Source organism: Diorhabda sublineata, chromosome 7, assembly GCF_026230105.1.
Source record: "Diorhabda sublineata isolate icDioSubl1.1 chromosome 7, icDioSubl1.1, whole genome shotgun sequence".
Taxonomy (NCBI): Eukaryota; Metazoa; Arthropoda; class Insecta; order Coleoptera; family Chrysomelidae; genus Diorhabda; species Diorhabda sublineata.
The window spans coordinates 11,574,858-11,590,922 of record NC_079480.1 but is presented as its reverse complement, the minus strand read 5'-3'; the positions used below and the strand labels follow the sequence as shown (position 1 = coordinate 11,590,922).

General features: G+C 34.5%; 1 protein-coding gene across 3 annotated transcripts in view; it reads left to right on the top strand.

The window, feature by feature from the left end:
* LOC130447035 (protein rhomboid) overlaps window positions 1–16,065 on the top strand; it is an 82,817-nt gene that overhangs the window by 52,467 nt on the left and 14,285 nt on the right. For all 3 annotated transcript variants that reach the window (XM_056783646.1, XM_056783645.1, XM_056783644.1), the window contains exons 3-4: window positions 944–1,061; window positions 12,419–12,561. In XM_056783646.1, the coding sequence (XP_056639624.1) occupies window positions 944–1,061; window positions 12,419–12,561 (261 nt within the window). The remainder of the gene's footprint in view (window positions 1–943; window positions 1,062–12,418; window positions 12,562–16,065) is intronic.

Below are 16,065 nucleotides of genomic sequence, written 5' to 3'. Positions count from 1 at the left end.
GCGAAGTGGTGAAAATAATACTTTTTTTTTAATATACAAGTCTCTTCCTCTCAAGATTCCAAATTCCAACTCGCAACGTTTTTATTTTTTACCATTCTTTTTTACTGTTGGCTTTTCTCACGACTAGACCATTCACATAGAATGCAAAGGGTGACTGTAGCTATTTGTAATCTAAGGTCCCTTTCACACCAAACGAATCCGAATCAATCAGAATCACTCCGAATCAAGTTGAGTTTGATTGACCAAGATTTGGCTTCGAGCGCTCCGTTTAAATGTGAAGGGACTCTTTTTCCGCCTTCAGACCGGACGAATCTGGTTCAATCAGGTTTGATTCGAGGCGCACTTGATTCAACCTGTCAGATTCCTCGTCCGGTCAACCATACGAGATGGACGTGGAGTTATTAATTTTAAAAGTTGAAGAAAATAGTGCGATTTATGACGCCAGTGATAAAAATCACAGCAACAGAAATCTCCTATCTTCTGTGTGGATGAAAATTGGCGATTTAAATTGCATTTAAAACAACTGCGTCCATGATGATAGTTCGAAAGCAACTAAAAGAAGGAAAACAAAAAGAAGATGAAAGGATTTTTATAGATTCAGGTTGATGCAGCTGGTGTGAAAGAGTGGAGATGACGAATCAGATTCAACTTGATTCGGAGTGATCCAGATTGATTCGGATTCGTTTGGTGTGAAAGGGGCCTAAGTAACAAATTTAATTCTAAATGAACTTAAGATTTTCGGAAGATTTTTTCAAATAATGTCGAATAAACATCGAGGCATATTTATTGCCATTGTGTAAGAGAAATGCTTATCGATCAATCATGAAAAATTTTTAAATTTGAAACTTGAACTTGAAAGTTGGTCTATTCTTCTATTACTTATTATTTTTTTTGTAATTTGTAATTACTGAATAAATAACTGATAGTATAATTTCTTTTGCAGGATGGTTACTATAGTCGCGAATGAATTTCTGACAGATGACAGAGATAGAAAATATTATGCCGACCATTACACTTGTTGTCCACCACCGATTTTTATATTAGTTATTACTTTAGCCGAGGTAAGGCAATATTATATTAATTATACTGCTGGGAACAGTTATTTATACAAAAAGTATTGCGAATTTGTCTAATGAGGCAGTCAGGCCGAGTTTGACCACACGCGGAGTTTAACCACACGCCGAGTGCAATAAACCCTTTTTGCACGAGTTTCATACAATTTTTTCTACGTTTATGTAAAAAAAAAATGTTTTATTTACCTAGGTGTAAAATAATAACAAGCGTAATTTCAGACATTGAGAACGTTAGGAACGAGTAATTAAGAATAATTTAACTTAAACAATATTTACATATTTACAATTATTGCGATTTTCAATATTAATATTTTTTAAGGTCGCTTGACATCATGCAAGACAACGTGCAAAATATTTTTTTTATCAAAAGCATGCGCAAATGATTTTCTTATCTGCTGATATTACGTTTTATTTTCCTTGGGAGTTTCTTTATCCATTCTCAACTAATTTTTCTGTTTTCTCATCTAATTCTCTAGCTAATCTGTCCATCATACTCCAAAAGCAAGGCAGAGGCAGATATAATTGTTGCCAGTGATGCACTCGCCACTTTTTTCTTGTCTATTTTAATTTACTTTGTTATTTTTAATTTTAAACTGCCCACAAAATATTAAATAAAGTTTGAGGTTAGAAATTGTTTACTTTTACTTTTGGAATTTTGATTAGTGGCAACCATGATGCAGTGGTAAGACCGACATAATGTCAAATGAAATATTTTGAGGAATTAGATGCAATTTCTTGCATGTTGTCTTGCATCATGTCAAGCGGCCTTTAGGGAATCATTTTTCAATTCTACTTCTTGATTTGTGACTTTTATAGTACTACTAGTATTTGGTATTTGTACAACGTGTAATACAGTGCAAGATATTTCTTGATCAAAAGCATGCAGATCAGTTGACTTTCGTACAACTTAGCTTAGTTGTTTTCATTGTTAAACTATGTACAAAATAAAAGATAAAATTTTAGGTTAGGAATTGGTTCACTTTTACTGTTTACCGAGACTTGCGTGCAATTCCTTGCACGGTATATTGCATTATGTCAAGCGGCCTTTAGAAATTGATACACATTTGTTTATAAATTGTAATCATATGACATTTTAGAAAAAACTGTATTTTCCAGTAATCCAGTACATAATAAATATGATTGATAATGGATTAAAATCCGCAATTTTTTGACGTTTTACAATCTAACAGAAAAAATACTGAATATTTCGCTCATTTGAATGTTTATATTTGTCTTGATCACAAACCTTTACACTATAATGATAGATGAGTGCATTAAATCAATCGGTTTTCTTGTAACGTTACCTACTCCATTTTTTTTCGATTTCCAGGCTTTGGTGATTTTGTAGTCTAAACATCAGAATACATAAATTTTTGTTAAAATGGCGATTTTATCACAATGGATCAAATCAGCTTTTTGATTTTTTGATTTATTTTAAAAGGACGCGAGTCCAAATAGTTTTTTTAAAAGTCCACTTCCTCTATGGATTCTGTTGTTTGATTTCTGGACTTTCTCCTATTATCTGCAGTCAGCTATTACTGCTCATTTTTGTCTATTGTTATTATAACCTCCAAAATATTGTAATGACTGTTACTAAACATCCTTGTACAGTCCAGTACAAGCCAATACGATGAGCTTCGTCTGTTCAGTGATAACTGTTCAGGCCAAAACAAAAACCAAGCGATGTCAAGGTTCTGCTAATAACTGACAGACATTCAGGTCGTTTCCAGAGGGTCACTCAGTATTTCCCTGTTCGCGGCCACAGTTTCCTCCCGTGTGACAGTGATTTCGGAATAATATCTAAGGCTTTAAAGAAACATGACTGCAATTTTGATGTTCACGAAATAACTGACATAATTTTGAAAAAATCGTCACGATTTAATATGTTCAGTGTTCATGAGGTTACATCATCTGACATAGTTTTAGATTTCAAGAGATTGCAAAATAGATTTTACAAAAAATCGTGTATATCACAAGAAATAAAAGGAAAAAACACAGATTAAACGGATAAAATGTACTTTCAGATTGGTACTCTCTTTATGTTTGTTTATGAATCTAAGTTAAAAGGATGTGTTGAAGCCTACCCTACAATAAATGGTATTATTCATCACCACTTTTTACTGGCTAAAACAAAAGCAGATACTCTCTCCCCACCTCCGGTTAAGGCTTACCTAGGTCGAGTACCAATAAAAACTGCAAAGATGGAAGATATTAAAAAACTGAGATCCTACATTCCAGACAAGCATCGGGGATTTTTCGAAGAAATTTCTAACTGGCCGACAGATCTCAAGAGATTACCAGCGATTTCGAGGTTGAAGAAACCATCCATGATCTATAAATCAGAAATACGGCCTCAAATCTACATCTTTGGTTTTTTTCCACTTTTAAACTCATTTAAGTAATTATACTATATTTTTAGTAATTGTCTTACAGTTTTTACTTGACATTTAATGGTATATTTCTTTACATGTTGACATTTTTTTGAAAATATTCCTAATGAAATATTATGATTTAAACAGTTTTTTTTAGTTTTCCGAAAGTTTAATTTCTTGGACAAAGTCTACTTAAACAAAACCGATCCAAAGATACACTTTCTCCATATGCTTTTTAATTCATTGGAAACAAATGTACGGGGTATCCTAAAAATAGGAATCTAAATATACTCAAAAATAACAAACCTACCTTCATATCTTAGCATTGATGTTATTTTTGATCATCCGGGACTTGACACATCTCAAACTAGTATCCATTTGATTTAATATGTGCTATGGGAGCATAGGTATCAAGTCTTATAGTACAACTAGTAATGGAAGATCTTAAGCAAACTGTCTTTAATATGAATATTCCATTATTTTTTTGTTACATAGATACGCGTTTATTGCTGTACCAAAAAATCGAAATTGAAAACAAAAATGAAGAATTTAATTCGTATCGATTCACAATGAATTTGGCTGATAAAGCTATACGACTAGTAGATCCTGAATTTAGATGCGTAGCTATTCAAAAAATAAAATCTTCCTCAAATTATCTCGGAAAAATGATAAATGACATATTTCAGACAAAGACTAGCAAATACTATGAAAAATCAATAAACCAAATTGAAACTAAACCAATAAAATAATTTTTCCTTGCCATATGTACTCGTACAAAGACAACTATCGAATGATTTCAATAGATATTTTCTTATAAGTCGTAAAGGACATAATACAGCATCGAAATATTTCATTAAACTTAAATATAAAACACTTGAAAACCAAGAAAGTTATATGAAATATCAAGTACTTTGTAATGAGTGCGACGCTATTTACATAGGGCAGACATCTCAATATTTAGAAAATAGATTAAAAGGTCATCAATACGATAAAAAAAATAAAACTGCAACAAGAAAACATCAAAAGTCAAATTAACATACATTTAATTATAGAAATAGAATCAAATATAAGAAAAAGAGAATATTTACAAATAGTTCCACGTACATACAAAAGTCTATTGCCCCTCAAGGAGCCGCTTGACTTTGACATTTGTAAGGGGTCCTAGCAGCCGCCCTCGTCGGGCACACATATGTGGTCATAAGGAGGGGGCTGATGCAAAGGATGCCTCATTTATATGGACTTATTCCAGGGTGCCGCGAACAATGCTAAGTTCCCGAGATGCCACATGTCTCAAAGGCCCCGGATTCTAAGATTGCATGTTCCTCCAATCATCCTCTGTCCAGGGCTTCCAAACTGGAGGTCCAAGTAAAGCCTGTTAAGACAAGAATTGGCGCCAAAAGCCCTAAAACTGCTCCCACAGTAGAGCTTGATGCTAACTACGCGAAATCAGAGGAACGATCGAATCGTGATGCTGGCCGTGAGTCGTGTGCTACAAATTTATCGACGCGAGCCATCATGCGGTCTTCATCCGCCAATCACAGCAGTTTTTTCGTCTTCGGTTGATTAGGAATCATCCTGATTCGTCAAAAGATCCAAACCATAGCGCCTGATGGGCTTTTCTAATTTTAAGTGAGGCACGACGGGTTTATCAGAAGACCTATGTGCTTAACGTCCTTTGGCCATCCACCATTCTACTATGAACTATGAAAGGTCTATTGTATTAAAACAATGTTTATGTGAACCCCAGATACACATTATAAAATGTAGAAAATCCAATATTTTACTATAAAATTTAATGATAAATTCATCTAAAACAATGATAACAATTATCGAATACTATAATATATGAGGTCTGGCTATTAAATAACGAGACTGCACGTGCCGAAAACCATGTGTGACGAAAAACAGGAGCAACGTTTCAATCTCAAATTTTAATTTAAATTAAAAAAAAATCCGACTGAGTGCTATAAATTGTTGTAAGAGGGCTATGGCGATAATTCTCTATCTGGTGCGCGCGTTTTTGAGTGGTGTAAGCACTTTAGTGAGAGCCGAGAGAGCAAATCTACATTCAATGCAATGTTGATCGTTTTTTCTACATTAACGGTATCGTGTGGGTTCAGAAGGGAGAGACAGTCAACAAGACTAACGATTTGTCAGTTTTGGTAAAACTGCGAGAACGAGTTTGTAAAAAACGGCACGATTCTGCACCAGTAAGCGCATTCCAGTGCTCGAACACCCGCCGTACTTAGCAGATTTGGCACCGTGCGACTTTTTTTGTTTCCGAAGATAAAATCTGCTTCGAAAGGGACTTTGTTCAATGGAAAAAACGTTTGGAAAGGTGTGTGGCGAGGGGAAGACAATATCTTGTAGGAGAGCATTCGAACATAGAATAATTTTTATAATAAAACCCTTTTTTAACCTGTTTCGTTATTTAATAGCCAGACCTCGTACACAGTTGATTAAAGATCCGAATTATTTAACTCTGTACATCGAAAAGCACGAGTCAGTTGCGAAGCGATATCTTAACCTCCCCAGTTTTTATTTCCTACTTCAAATTAGGGTAAATGTGTCGAAAAATATGCTCATTTATTTTTGGAATAAGGAAATATCTTTCTTTTTTGAAACGGCGGCCAGACAAAACACACGTGCCCAACAGAGGCGGCGACAAAATAAATACGAAATAGGTGAAATAAAATTGATTAATTAATAAAATCTAAAATCAATTGGTCGTTGTCGAATTTGTAAATGTGAGTAGTGTTTTGTGCGAAAAGACAATTCAAAAAGTACAATACGATTTGTTCATTTATTCAAAAGTATTTTCTTTTATTTTAAAGGATAGCTAGTAGTTCCTACCGTTTGAACGGTAATAGTTTTAATAAAAAAAAAGGAATCCTTTTTGTTTATTTTATAAAAAAGTTGAAGTCTTTTATTTATCGATTGAGGCAGTACGAAGTAATCGCCTACGCCTTTCTGGAAACTTTTGTGGTTGTATTGAGAAACTTCTCATTACCCCCTTTCTTTGTGGTGGTCATTATCATGAACTTAGATTTATTTCCGTTGACTCGTAGATAAACTGACTGCCGTTTCAATGAAGTCTCTGCAGATTCTCTGAAGCAGAGCCTTCATTGAAAAACTCCGAATAAATCCTTCCAAATTTAGGGCTCTTAATGGAATTGACAGCATTCATGAAATATCTTTACGAATATCAACAAAAAGAAGAAGAATCTCCCGGTTTTAATTTGTATGTATGGTACTTATGTGATACACCTTCATTATTATATAAGACATATTCTCCAATAATCGTGCGTTATACCACGATTATTTCTCGCTTTTTTCGCTCAGAATTTTTGTTTTTCATTTTTTATATAAAACTTTTGAAATTTTATGAAACCTTAATAATGAGAACCTAGTGCACTTTTTCTGTCGAGATATACGTATTCAGCGACCTCGAAAACCCTCAGGATATACATATTTGGCCAGTTTCATAATGAATTTCCACAGGGCTCCAGGAGACGACATATTAACCAGCCACCCCGATCACCAGTAACTCGTAGGTCATCACCATCGTGAAATTCGTGTTAAGCGACCTCGAAAACCCCCATAATTGGATATATATATGGTGGCTAAACACCCCAGATGGGGTAACGCCGCTCTTACGAGCTTTCTAGATCTTTTTTTTTCTTTGTTTCGGGGTAGATCAGTCCCCATTCTCTTCTGTTTATATCTTGTGGCACATATCCTGCCAGGCTCGTCTATCTTTCGTTTTTTCTTGCCAGTTCCACATCCCAATTCTCTTAAGGTCGTCTTTTACCTCTTGCCACCATGTAGACCTTGGTCTTCCTCTTCTTCTAGCACTTCCAGGGGTCCAATCTAATATTGAGTACGCTACTGTTTCCTCTCCTGCTCTCCATACATGTCCCAGCCATCTTGCTCTTTGTTGTTTAATTTTTCTTACTATGTCCTCTTTAATTTCTTGTGCTATTTCATGGTTCATTCTTCTTCGGTACTCATTTTCTGTTAGTTTTACTGGTCCTAATATTGTTCTTAATATTTTTCTCTCAACAATTCTTAAGTCTTCTTCTTGCTTTTTTGTCATAGTCATAGTTTCTGCAGCATACATCATGACTGGTCTAATAACTGTTTTATATATTCTCATTTTTGTACTTTTTCCTAGTATTTTGTTTTGCAGTAGTTTTTTGTTAGCGTAATATGCCCTGTTAGCTGCTGTTATTTTTTCTTTGACTTCTGCCTCTTTATTTCCATCACTACTTAAGGTTGTTCCTAAGTACTTGAATGTATCTACTTCCTCAAAATCAAAATTTCCAATTTTTATTTTCTGCTTACCTCCTATAATACGTTTATCTAGCCTCATTATTTTTGTTTTCTTTTCATTTATTTTGAGACCCATTTTACTTCCTTCTAGTACTATTTCCTTTAGCATTTCTTCCATTGTGTTTCGACTTCTTGTGATAAGTGCTATGTCGTCTGCATATGCTACTATTTGTCCACTTCTAGTTTTTATTGTTCTCTTGTCTATTTTACGCATCACATATTCCAGTGCCAAATTGAACAGCGTCGTTGATAAAGCATCCCCCTGTCTTACACCCTGATTTATTTCAAATTCTTCTGTGTTCCCCACTTGTGTCCTTACTGTGACTGTTGTTTTCTTCATTGTACACTGTATTAGTTTTCTTAGTTTGGGGTGTATTCCCAGTTCTTTTAGTGCCGACATGAGCTTACTTCTTTTTATCGAATCAAACGCTTGTTCAAAATCTATGAAGAGTATTTCCACTTCCATTTTATACTCATGCGCTTTCTCCATTATCTGCTTGACCGTATGGATAGCATCTATTGTAGATTTTCCTGATGTAAACCCGGTTTGGTACTGTCCAATTATGGTTTTGGTTTGTTTTGAAATTCTTTTTTGTATGAGTGTTGACAGTATTTTGTATGCGGTGTTTAGCAGCGTGAGTCCTCTGTAATTCTTACATATCTGTTGATCCCCTTTTTTGTGTATAGTAATAATTTCACCAGTTTCCCAATCCCAAGGCATTTTTTCTTCGATCCATATCTTTTTGATCAATTCATATAGCCGATATTGGAGGTCAAAGCCTCCATATTTTATTAGCTCCATATTAATGCCATCTAATCCAGGTGCTTTTCCATTGCGGCTTTTATTGATTATTTCATAGATTTCCTCTCTTGTTGGTTCATCCGTATTTTCGGTTGCATTTTCTAGATCTTCTATTTGTTGATATTCTTCATCTTGGAGTACTTCTTTATCTGTAAGTATTTCCTTAAAATATTGCGTCCATGTCATTTTGTACTGGTGTTCATCTTCCGTAACTTTTCCGTTGCTATCCTTTATGCCTTTTATCTTCCCTTTATTTACCTTATTTTGTTCATTTATACTCTTATAGAACTTCTTCGAGTTTATATTTAGATTTTCCCTTTCTATTTCCTTTATTTTGCTGTCTATCCAATTTCTTTTTGCTCTTGTATTAACGCTTTTTGATTCTTTTCTTAACTCATTATATTTTTGTAAGTCCTGTTGCTTGCCAGTTTGGATCCATTTTAGTCTTGCCCCGTTTTTTTTATTTAGTATTTCATGACAATTTTCATTATACCAGCCTTTATTTGTTGTTTTTTCTTTTATTCCGACATGTTCTGCTGCTGCTTCTTTTATACAGTCTTTGATTTGTACCCACTCAGTTTGTATATCATTTGACTTTGTCTGTTCTCTTAATTTTTTTGTTAAAGTATCTCTGTATTTTTTTCTTGCAATTGTGTGGTTCAATTTTTCAATGTTCCATTTCTTTTTTTTTTTAGCATCTCTTCTACATCTTTTAACCTTCTGCTTTATAGTTGCTGTAACTAGAAAGTGGTCCGTATCTGCGCAAGCTCCCCTAAATGTTCGGGCATCCTTTACAGAGCTTTGTTTCCTTCTTGTTATTAATATATGGTCAATTTGCGTGAATGTTTTGTGTCCGGGGCACTCCAAGTCACTTTGTGGTGGTACGGATGCTGGAATTTGGTGCTGCTCCAGGAGTCGACGTAGATGTCGACTACCCTGGACTCCATGTACCATGTAGTTCTTTTATGTGTTCAGCGACCTAGAAAACCCCCCAGTAGTAAAATTGCACTTATTTCCAGCAATATTTTTCATTTTTTAACCATCAAAATGCATTTTTTCCTTGCACAAATACATTTATCATTTCTTATCCATAATTTTTGTTCACAAAGTTTCCTGAGGCTCTGCTGAATCGAACCTAACCAAACGCTTTTTGATGTGTAGACTTCATTTTGACAATCACTGAGCTGTACTATGGAGGGTAGAGTTAAAGAGAACCATCTCGGGGTATCGAAAAGTGTCTGTTGAAAGCAAGCAAATTAAGATGGCGCTATAATAGCGGAAGAAATTTAAAAAGTGCGCCACAAACTATTAGGCTAGAATAGTAAATTGAAATCTCTTTTGAAAGTCCTAACTATTTCAAAGAAACTATTATTATACAAATTCATTCGAAAATCATACATAAAGTATATAACTGCTAAATTCATATCATTTCCTCTAGCTATACTAGCGCTATTTTGACGGTTCTTCGAATTATAATTTGCTGTTTACAGCTGGACACTTTTTCAACTGGTCGTAGACAAAAGCGCTCCACTGCTATCTAGCGGAAACCACGTAAAACTCAATAGCATCTTTATAACCTTTTATCATTCGGTCAGATCGGATCCATAAATGTATAGCTACGATTTTTTAATCGAAATCAATTTATAATACAATGGAACCTCTCTAACTCGAACCTCCTTAACTCGAAAATCTCTCCAACTCGAAAAAAATTTTTGTCCCGTGCGAAAACCTCTCTAACTTGAAAAAAATCAATGTAAAATCACAACTCGAAATCTGATCGACCGACAAAGACCTTTATTTTTCAATATTTAGCCCTAATAGCCTCTATAACTCGAAGAGACGATCACAAGCCTCTGCAACTCGAAATGCGAAAATTTGAAGGCATGTAAATAGTACGTATGAGTTGGCCTCGGTATTTACATTTTGACTACTGTCACGGCAGGTGCTAAGAGAAAACTGAAATGTTTGAGCATTCCTGATTAAATAAAGATTATTGAAGCTGTGGATCGAAGTGAAAAGAATAAGCAAGACATAGCAAAAGACTTTGGCATTCCTAGTAGCACATTGTCAACGATTTCGAAAAATAAAGACACTACACTCTGTGCCAAATCATGATGCGAAACGTCCCCTTGATACATTGAGAAAGTATTTAGAGAGATCAGAAGAAAATGGTGATAATATTTTTTCATCTTTACATAGCATCGGTGATATCATAGATCTTCAATCTCTTAAATCAAAATCTCAAAGAAAAATAGTTGATTTTTTCAATTAATTATTTTATGAAGGTCAATAAAGTGAATAAAATAAATAAAATATATAACCTAACAGTTTTCAACTACTTTATATCGATCAAACCTTAGAAATTTTCGAATCTACTAAATTAGTACCGCTCTGTTTCCAGTGAAGTGTCTCACCTATTTATTTGGATATATTTTGAATCGTATACACCAAAATAGAAATAAGCGCGTGCCTTTTTCAACATATGTTTACGTATTTGTAGAAACTTTGAAAAACACCGGTTACTAGTAAATTAATAGCTTCCTCACCAGATGCCGTTTGTTTCCCATTTCTAATGACAGAAATTAGCCGAAGAATGTTTGTAACTTTGAAATTTAGATAAATAAGTACAGAGACGTATTTTTGTTTCTTTTATAATTAAACTGAATAATAATTAAATTTTGTTTGAAATGATCGATGAGAGAGAAAATAAGAATTAATTAACGAATTAACAGATAACAAATGTAGTCAGACAAGATCAAGACTGAAGAAATTGGAGAATACAGGGCAAGCCCCAAAATAGATGGATGAGGATTTAGTCAGATGGGTACGGAGGAGAAGACGAGTGGAAGGCACACATCGACAGAATAGGGGAGGATTGGACAACCACCAGAAGATCAGAAAACAGACCCCCAAAATCATGGACAAGATTAAAACTCAAGAAATTGGAGAATACAGGACAAGACCTAAAATAAATGAAAGGGGAAGTAGTCAGATGGGCACGGATGAGAAGACGAGTGGAAGGCACACGTCGACAAAATGGGGGAGGTTCGGCAAACCACCAGAAGATCAGAAGGCAGACCTCCAAAGATATGGATAGAATTATGGACAAGATCAAAACTCAAGAAATTGAAGAATACAGGACAAGCCCTAATATAAATGGAAGAGGAAGTAGTCATAAAGGTACGGAGGAGTGAAAGGCACACGTCGACAGAATGGGGGAGGATCGGTCAACAACCAGAAAATTAGAAGGCAGATCTGTAAAGAGATGGACCGAATCATGGATCGATACTAAAATAAATGAAAGTAAAAAATAATAATACATTTGTGAATGATGATTTGTTTAGGTTAGGTTAGGTTCTAGGAAGTTTGAAAACACCCTTCATTTGTAAAAAACTTCATTCATAATTTTTTCATTAGTATCTTGGTAGCCGACAAACGATATAATATTGCACATCGTTTGGACGGTTCTAACTGGGTAACAAGCCCCAACTTGTGCGGAAGCAATGAACTTTTTGTTATGTCAACTATTCTATTAACTATTAAGTGTTTATGACAATTGACAGATCAAAATAGCACTTCTAACTGGTTGGTAGAATGAGTCAAACATCTCTTATACGTGACCTCAAGCTATCTTAGCGTTGAGTTGGAAAAATGTCTTGTTTCTTTGCTAGTTCGGAAATATTTTAGACAACCCTCGTAATATCAGAATTTATGCTTTCAAAGTATAAGTTATTATATATATTTCAAGCATTCGAGTTACGCCGTCTTGGTCAAAAAAGCGCTGGTTTTAAAGATTTTAATAAACAATACTTAAATAAATTATTTTTTTTTCTTTTCAGTTGGGATTCTACTTATACTATTACTTCACAACAGGAGAGCTGAATCCGAGTGGATCAGTACTAGTAGATTCGATATTTATATACAGACCAGATAAAAGAATTGAGGTATGGAGGTTCCTCTTGTATATGCTATTACATGCTGGGTAAGTAAATCAATAAAAATATATTTCAACATATTAGTTGAAAGTTCAAGTTGTAGTTGCGATAAAAAATTAACAGCAGATTGGATACAACGAAATCAAAGTACCTTAGAGTACACAAAAATTTTGGAAACAAATATATTGATTAATTAATGTAATCTCCTTTCAGCTACTTTGTGATCAAACGCGGCACCTATTTGCACACAGCTTTCTCATGACCAAATTTTCAGTTTATTTTACGATGCACTGCACTTTTTGAAATGGTATCGAACTTAATGAACATCGCTGAGAAAAGTGTATTGAGCTTAAAGGAGATTTTCTTTGTTGGGCCAGGTACTTCTGGGTCCATCTTCGTATGCAACCTTGTCTGTTTCAAATATTGTTGTTTTTCCATGTTGCGTTCTTTTAGTTGTTGCTTTCCATTAAGTTTTGGTTTATTAATCTGGCAAATATATTCGCTACATTACTCAGTAAGTCATTCATAGCTATCTCTTTTTTAAAATATTTAAATTTAATTCCCAATTGGAGGCTGTTCCAATTTTCATTATGATCTTCATTAGATGTTGTAGATAACTCCAAGCCCTTTCCAGTAGCGCGTTTATCATTTCATTTATCGTATTATAGTGATTCTTGGTTTTACTTATTGCTATTGGCATCACTTCTAATGTAATTTCCTCTTCCAGATTTATTCTATTTTATTCGTCTACAACTTCTCTTTTTTTCTCACTTTCGTCTCCTTGAAATATAAACGCAACCTCTTTTGTCTTTCATTTTCTTTAGGGTTATTTTCCTTTTTTCGTAGTTTCCTCGTCGTGTCATAGAAAAGGTTTTAACTGACTGAATCAGTTTCAGTCTTTTCATGTATTTTTCTTTTCTCCCTTAATCATTTTTTTGACCTTTGTTCTTACTAGTTTGTATTCATGTTATGGCTTCCCTTGTCTTTCTTATTATTCACGTATATTTTGCATGCTCTCTTTTTGTCTTTGCTTATCCACCAGTGTGTTCTTAAACAGCTAATTGAACAATCTTTAAAATGATGTATCAGTTAGCCACCCCTTTACTTTTAAGATATCGTAATTTCTGCTCGGCCCGTGGGGTCCAGCGGGTGTCCCTCATAAAAGTATCACGTGGGTGGTATGTTTCCGAATCGACACCTTGTGTAACAAGAACTAATAAATCGAGCGAAATATCATATAATTTCTCCGTAAATAGCACACATTTCTCATTAATTATTTTATTCGTAGCTTCATAAAACCTCTTAATAGAGAACAATTGTTAATGTTGCATTAACTATTAACATCCTGTACAGTTATAACGACTTCCTCTTTTTGTGTTCTGAAGATACTCTTCTTTTTATTATTCGAATTAGCTGCGATGAATAGACGCCACACGGTTCGTATCATTATGAAATTGACTAAGAATTAGATGATAATAGTCGAGGTTGAATTTTAATTCAAAGATGAAACGTCAAAAACCTAATTATAGGTTATACACCTTCGATATCTATATTTACATATAAATACGCATGTTCTCGATATAAAGGTCAATTTATTAACTAAAACCACCTGTGAACGATATATGGAAGGTGTAATCTAAATATTTTCAAATCTAATTTCTTAAACCTAAAAATTAAGTTTGGTAATTATTTATTTCGACGTACGTCTTTTGTTTTGTGGAAAACTGACCCAAATGTGCTGAAAATTTTCCACATGCCTGGTCCTTCGAGCCGGATATCAATCAACAAACTATGAAGGCTCCAAGTAGCAGAATATGTATTGCTTGTTCAAGTGTAGTGGCAGTAAACAGATTGTACAGTATGGTGGAAGTAGTCACAATTACAATGTAAACTGCCACTACAGTAACACTCACAGGTAGACTGTCTGGTCCTTCGAGCCGGATATGAATCAGTAAACTAGAAGGCATGAAGAATATGAAGTTATAGCATATATATAATAGTAGCTTCTCCACTACACCAACAATCACAATTATAATATCTGATTGATTAGCATTTCGAAAAATAAGTTACCGCCTTCAGACACCGAAACTAAAATTTACTCAATTTGTCCTACAAGCTTAAGCGTGACAATGAGTCCGTGACTTTTTAAATAACCTCAAGTTTTATGATAAATAATCATATTTTTCAACATGTCTCAAATTTTTTCATCCCTTTCATTATTGTAGTTAAACATATTTCCAACGACCCATTTCTATTGGTTTGGGAATGAAAAACTTCTTCTTTCAATGCATATCCATTAATGGATGTTCGCGATAACATTTTCCATTGCTTCTCTATTTCTTTCGGTGTTTATTAAGGATTGTATATCGTGTAGTCCTGTAAACTGCCTGATGTTTCGCAGCCAAAATATTTTATTCCTTCCTCTTTTCTTCAATTTTACCTTCGATCAGTAGGTGCAAAAATGCTCTAGGTACGCCGTTTTTCTCTTCTTAATTAATTCAAATAATACACGTTGTTTGCCGATGCGCCTCAGAATTTCTTCGTTTTTCAATCTAGCCGTCCGAGGCACCTTAAGGACTCTGCGGTGCAGCCACATCTTGAAAGCCTCCAATTTGTTAATCGCAGTGGTCATCAATGCCGTAGGGAAACACCGACCAAACGTAGCACGAACCTCAGTCGTAGGTTAAGATCAAAATCGGGACAAAATCGACTGAAAAACAATCAAAGCTAAATCTAGAGGATATGGTGGATAATGAAGCAATTCATAGTCTAAATCATTGATTTTTACAATGAAAACTGCGTAGATGTGCACCATTGGATTGTCCTAGTACAAAAAAGCTTTTATCTTGACCTAATATGTTTTTTTTCCAAATACCCATTAAACCAGTTATTGATTTTTTCATCCTCTTGATGATAATGCAAATTATGCACGCTTCTCAAAAATACGCTAAGATTTTATTTGCTGGCCCACTCAGTTTGATCTTGTCTGGCTCCGATTCGTTCCGAGAAATCCACTATTTCGATCGCTGTTTGGTCTATGGTATGTTTTGATGGATCCACGTTCAAGTTCGTTTTTCTTTTGGAATCCACCCGTCATCACTATTACACTGTATACTCTGAGAAAATATATGTACGTTACAGTAAAATTTTGAAACGTTGAAATATCTAACTTCAATAAGGAAATATTTATTTTTTACGATGTTTTGGAGGTTGTGTACGATTTCACAATTTCGAAACATCAAAAATTCTCAAACAATTAACTTCCATTGCAGCATTATGAATATATGAAAAAAATTTCATAGAGAAACCTTCGATTCTGTGCTGATGAATGTCAACCGTGTAGTCTTCAGTCGATACCCAGTATATGTGAAAAATTCAATTAATATTATTTACATCCATGTAATTAACCAGAAACCTATATTGGCAACGACGCGACGGTAGGTCTCACCCAAATCTGTCTTGACTGACTGTTGCGAATACGGACGGGCTAGACCTTAACTTAAAGATGAAACAAACGCAATGAAACTATCGCTGGTACCTTCGCAGATGAT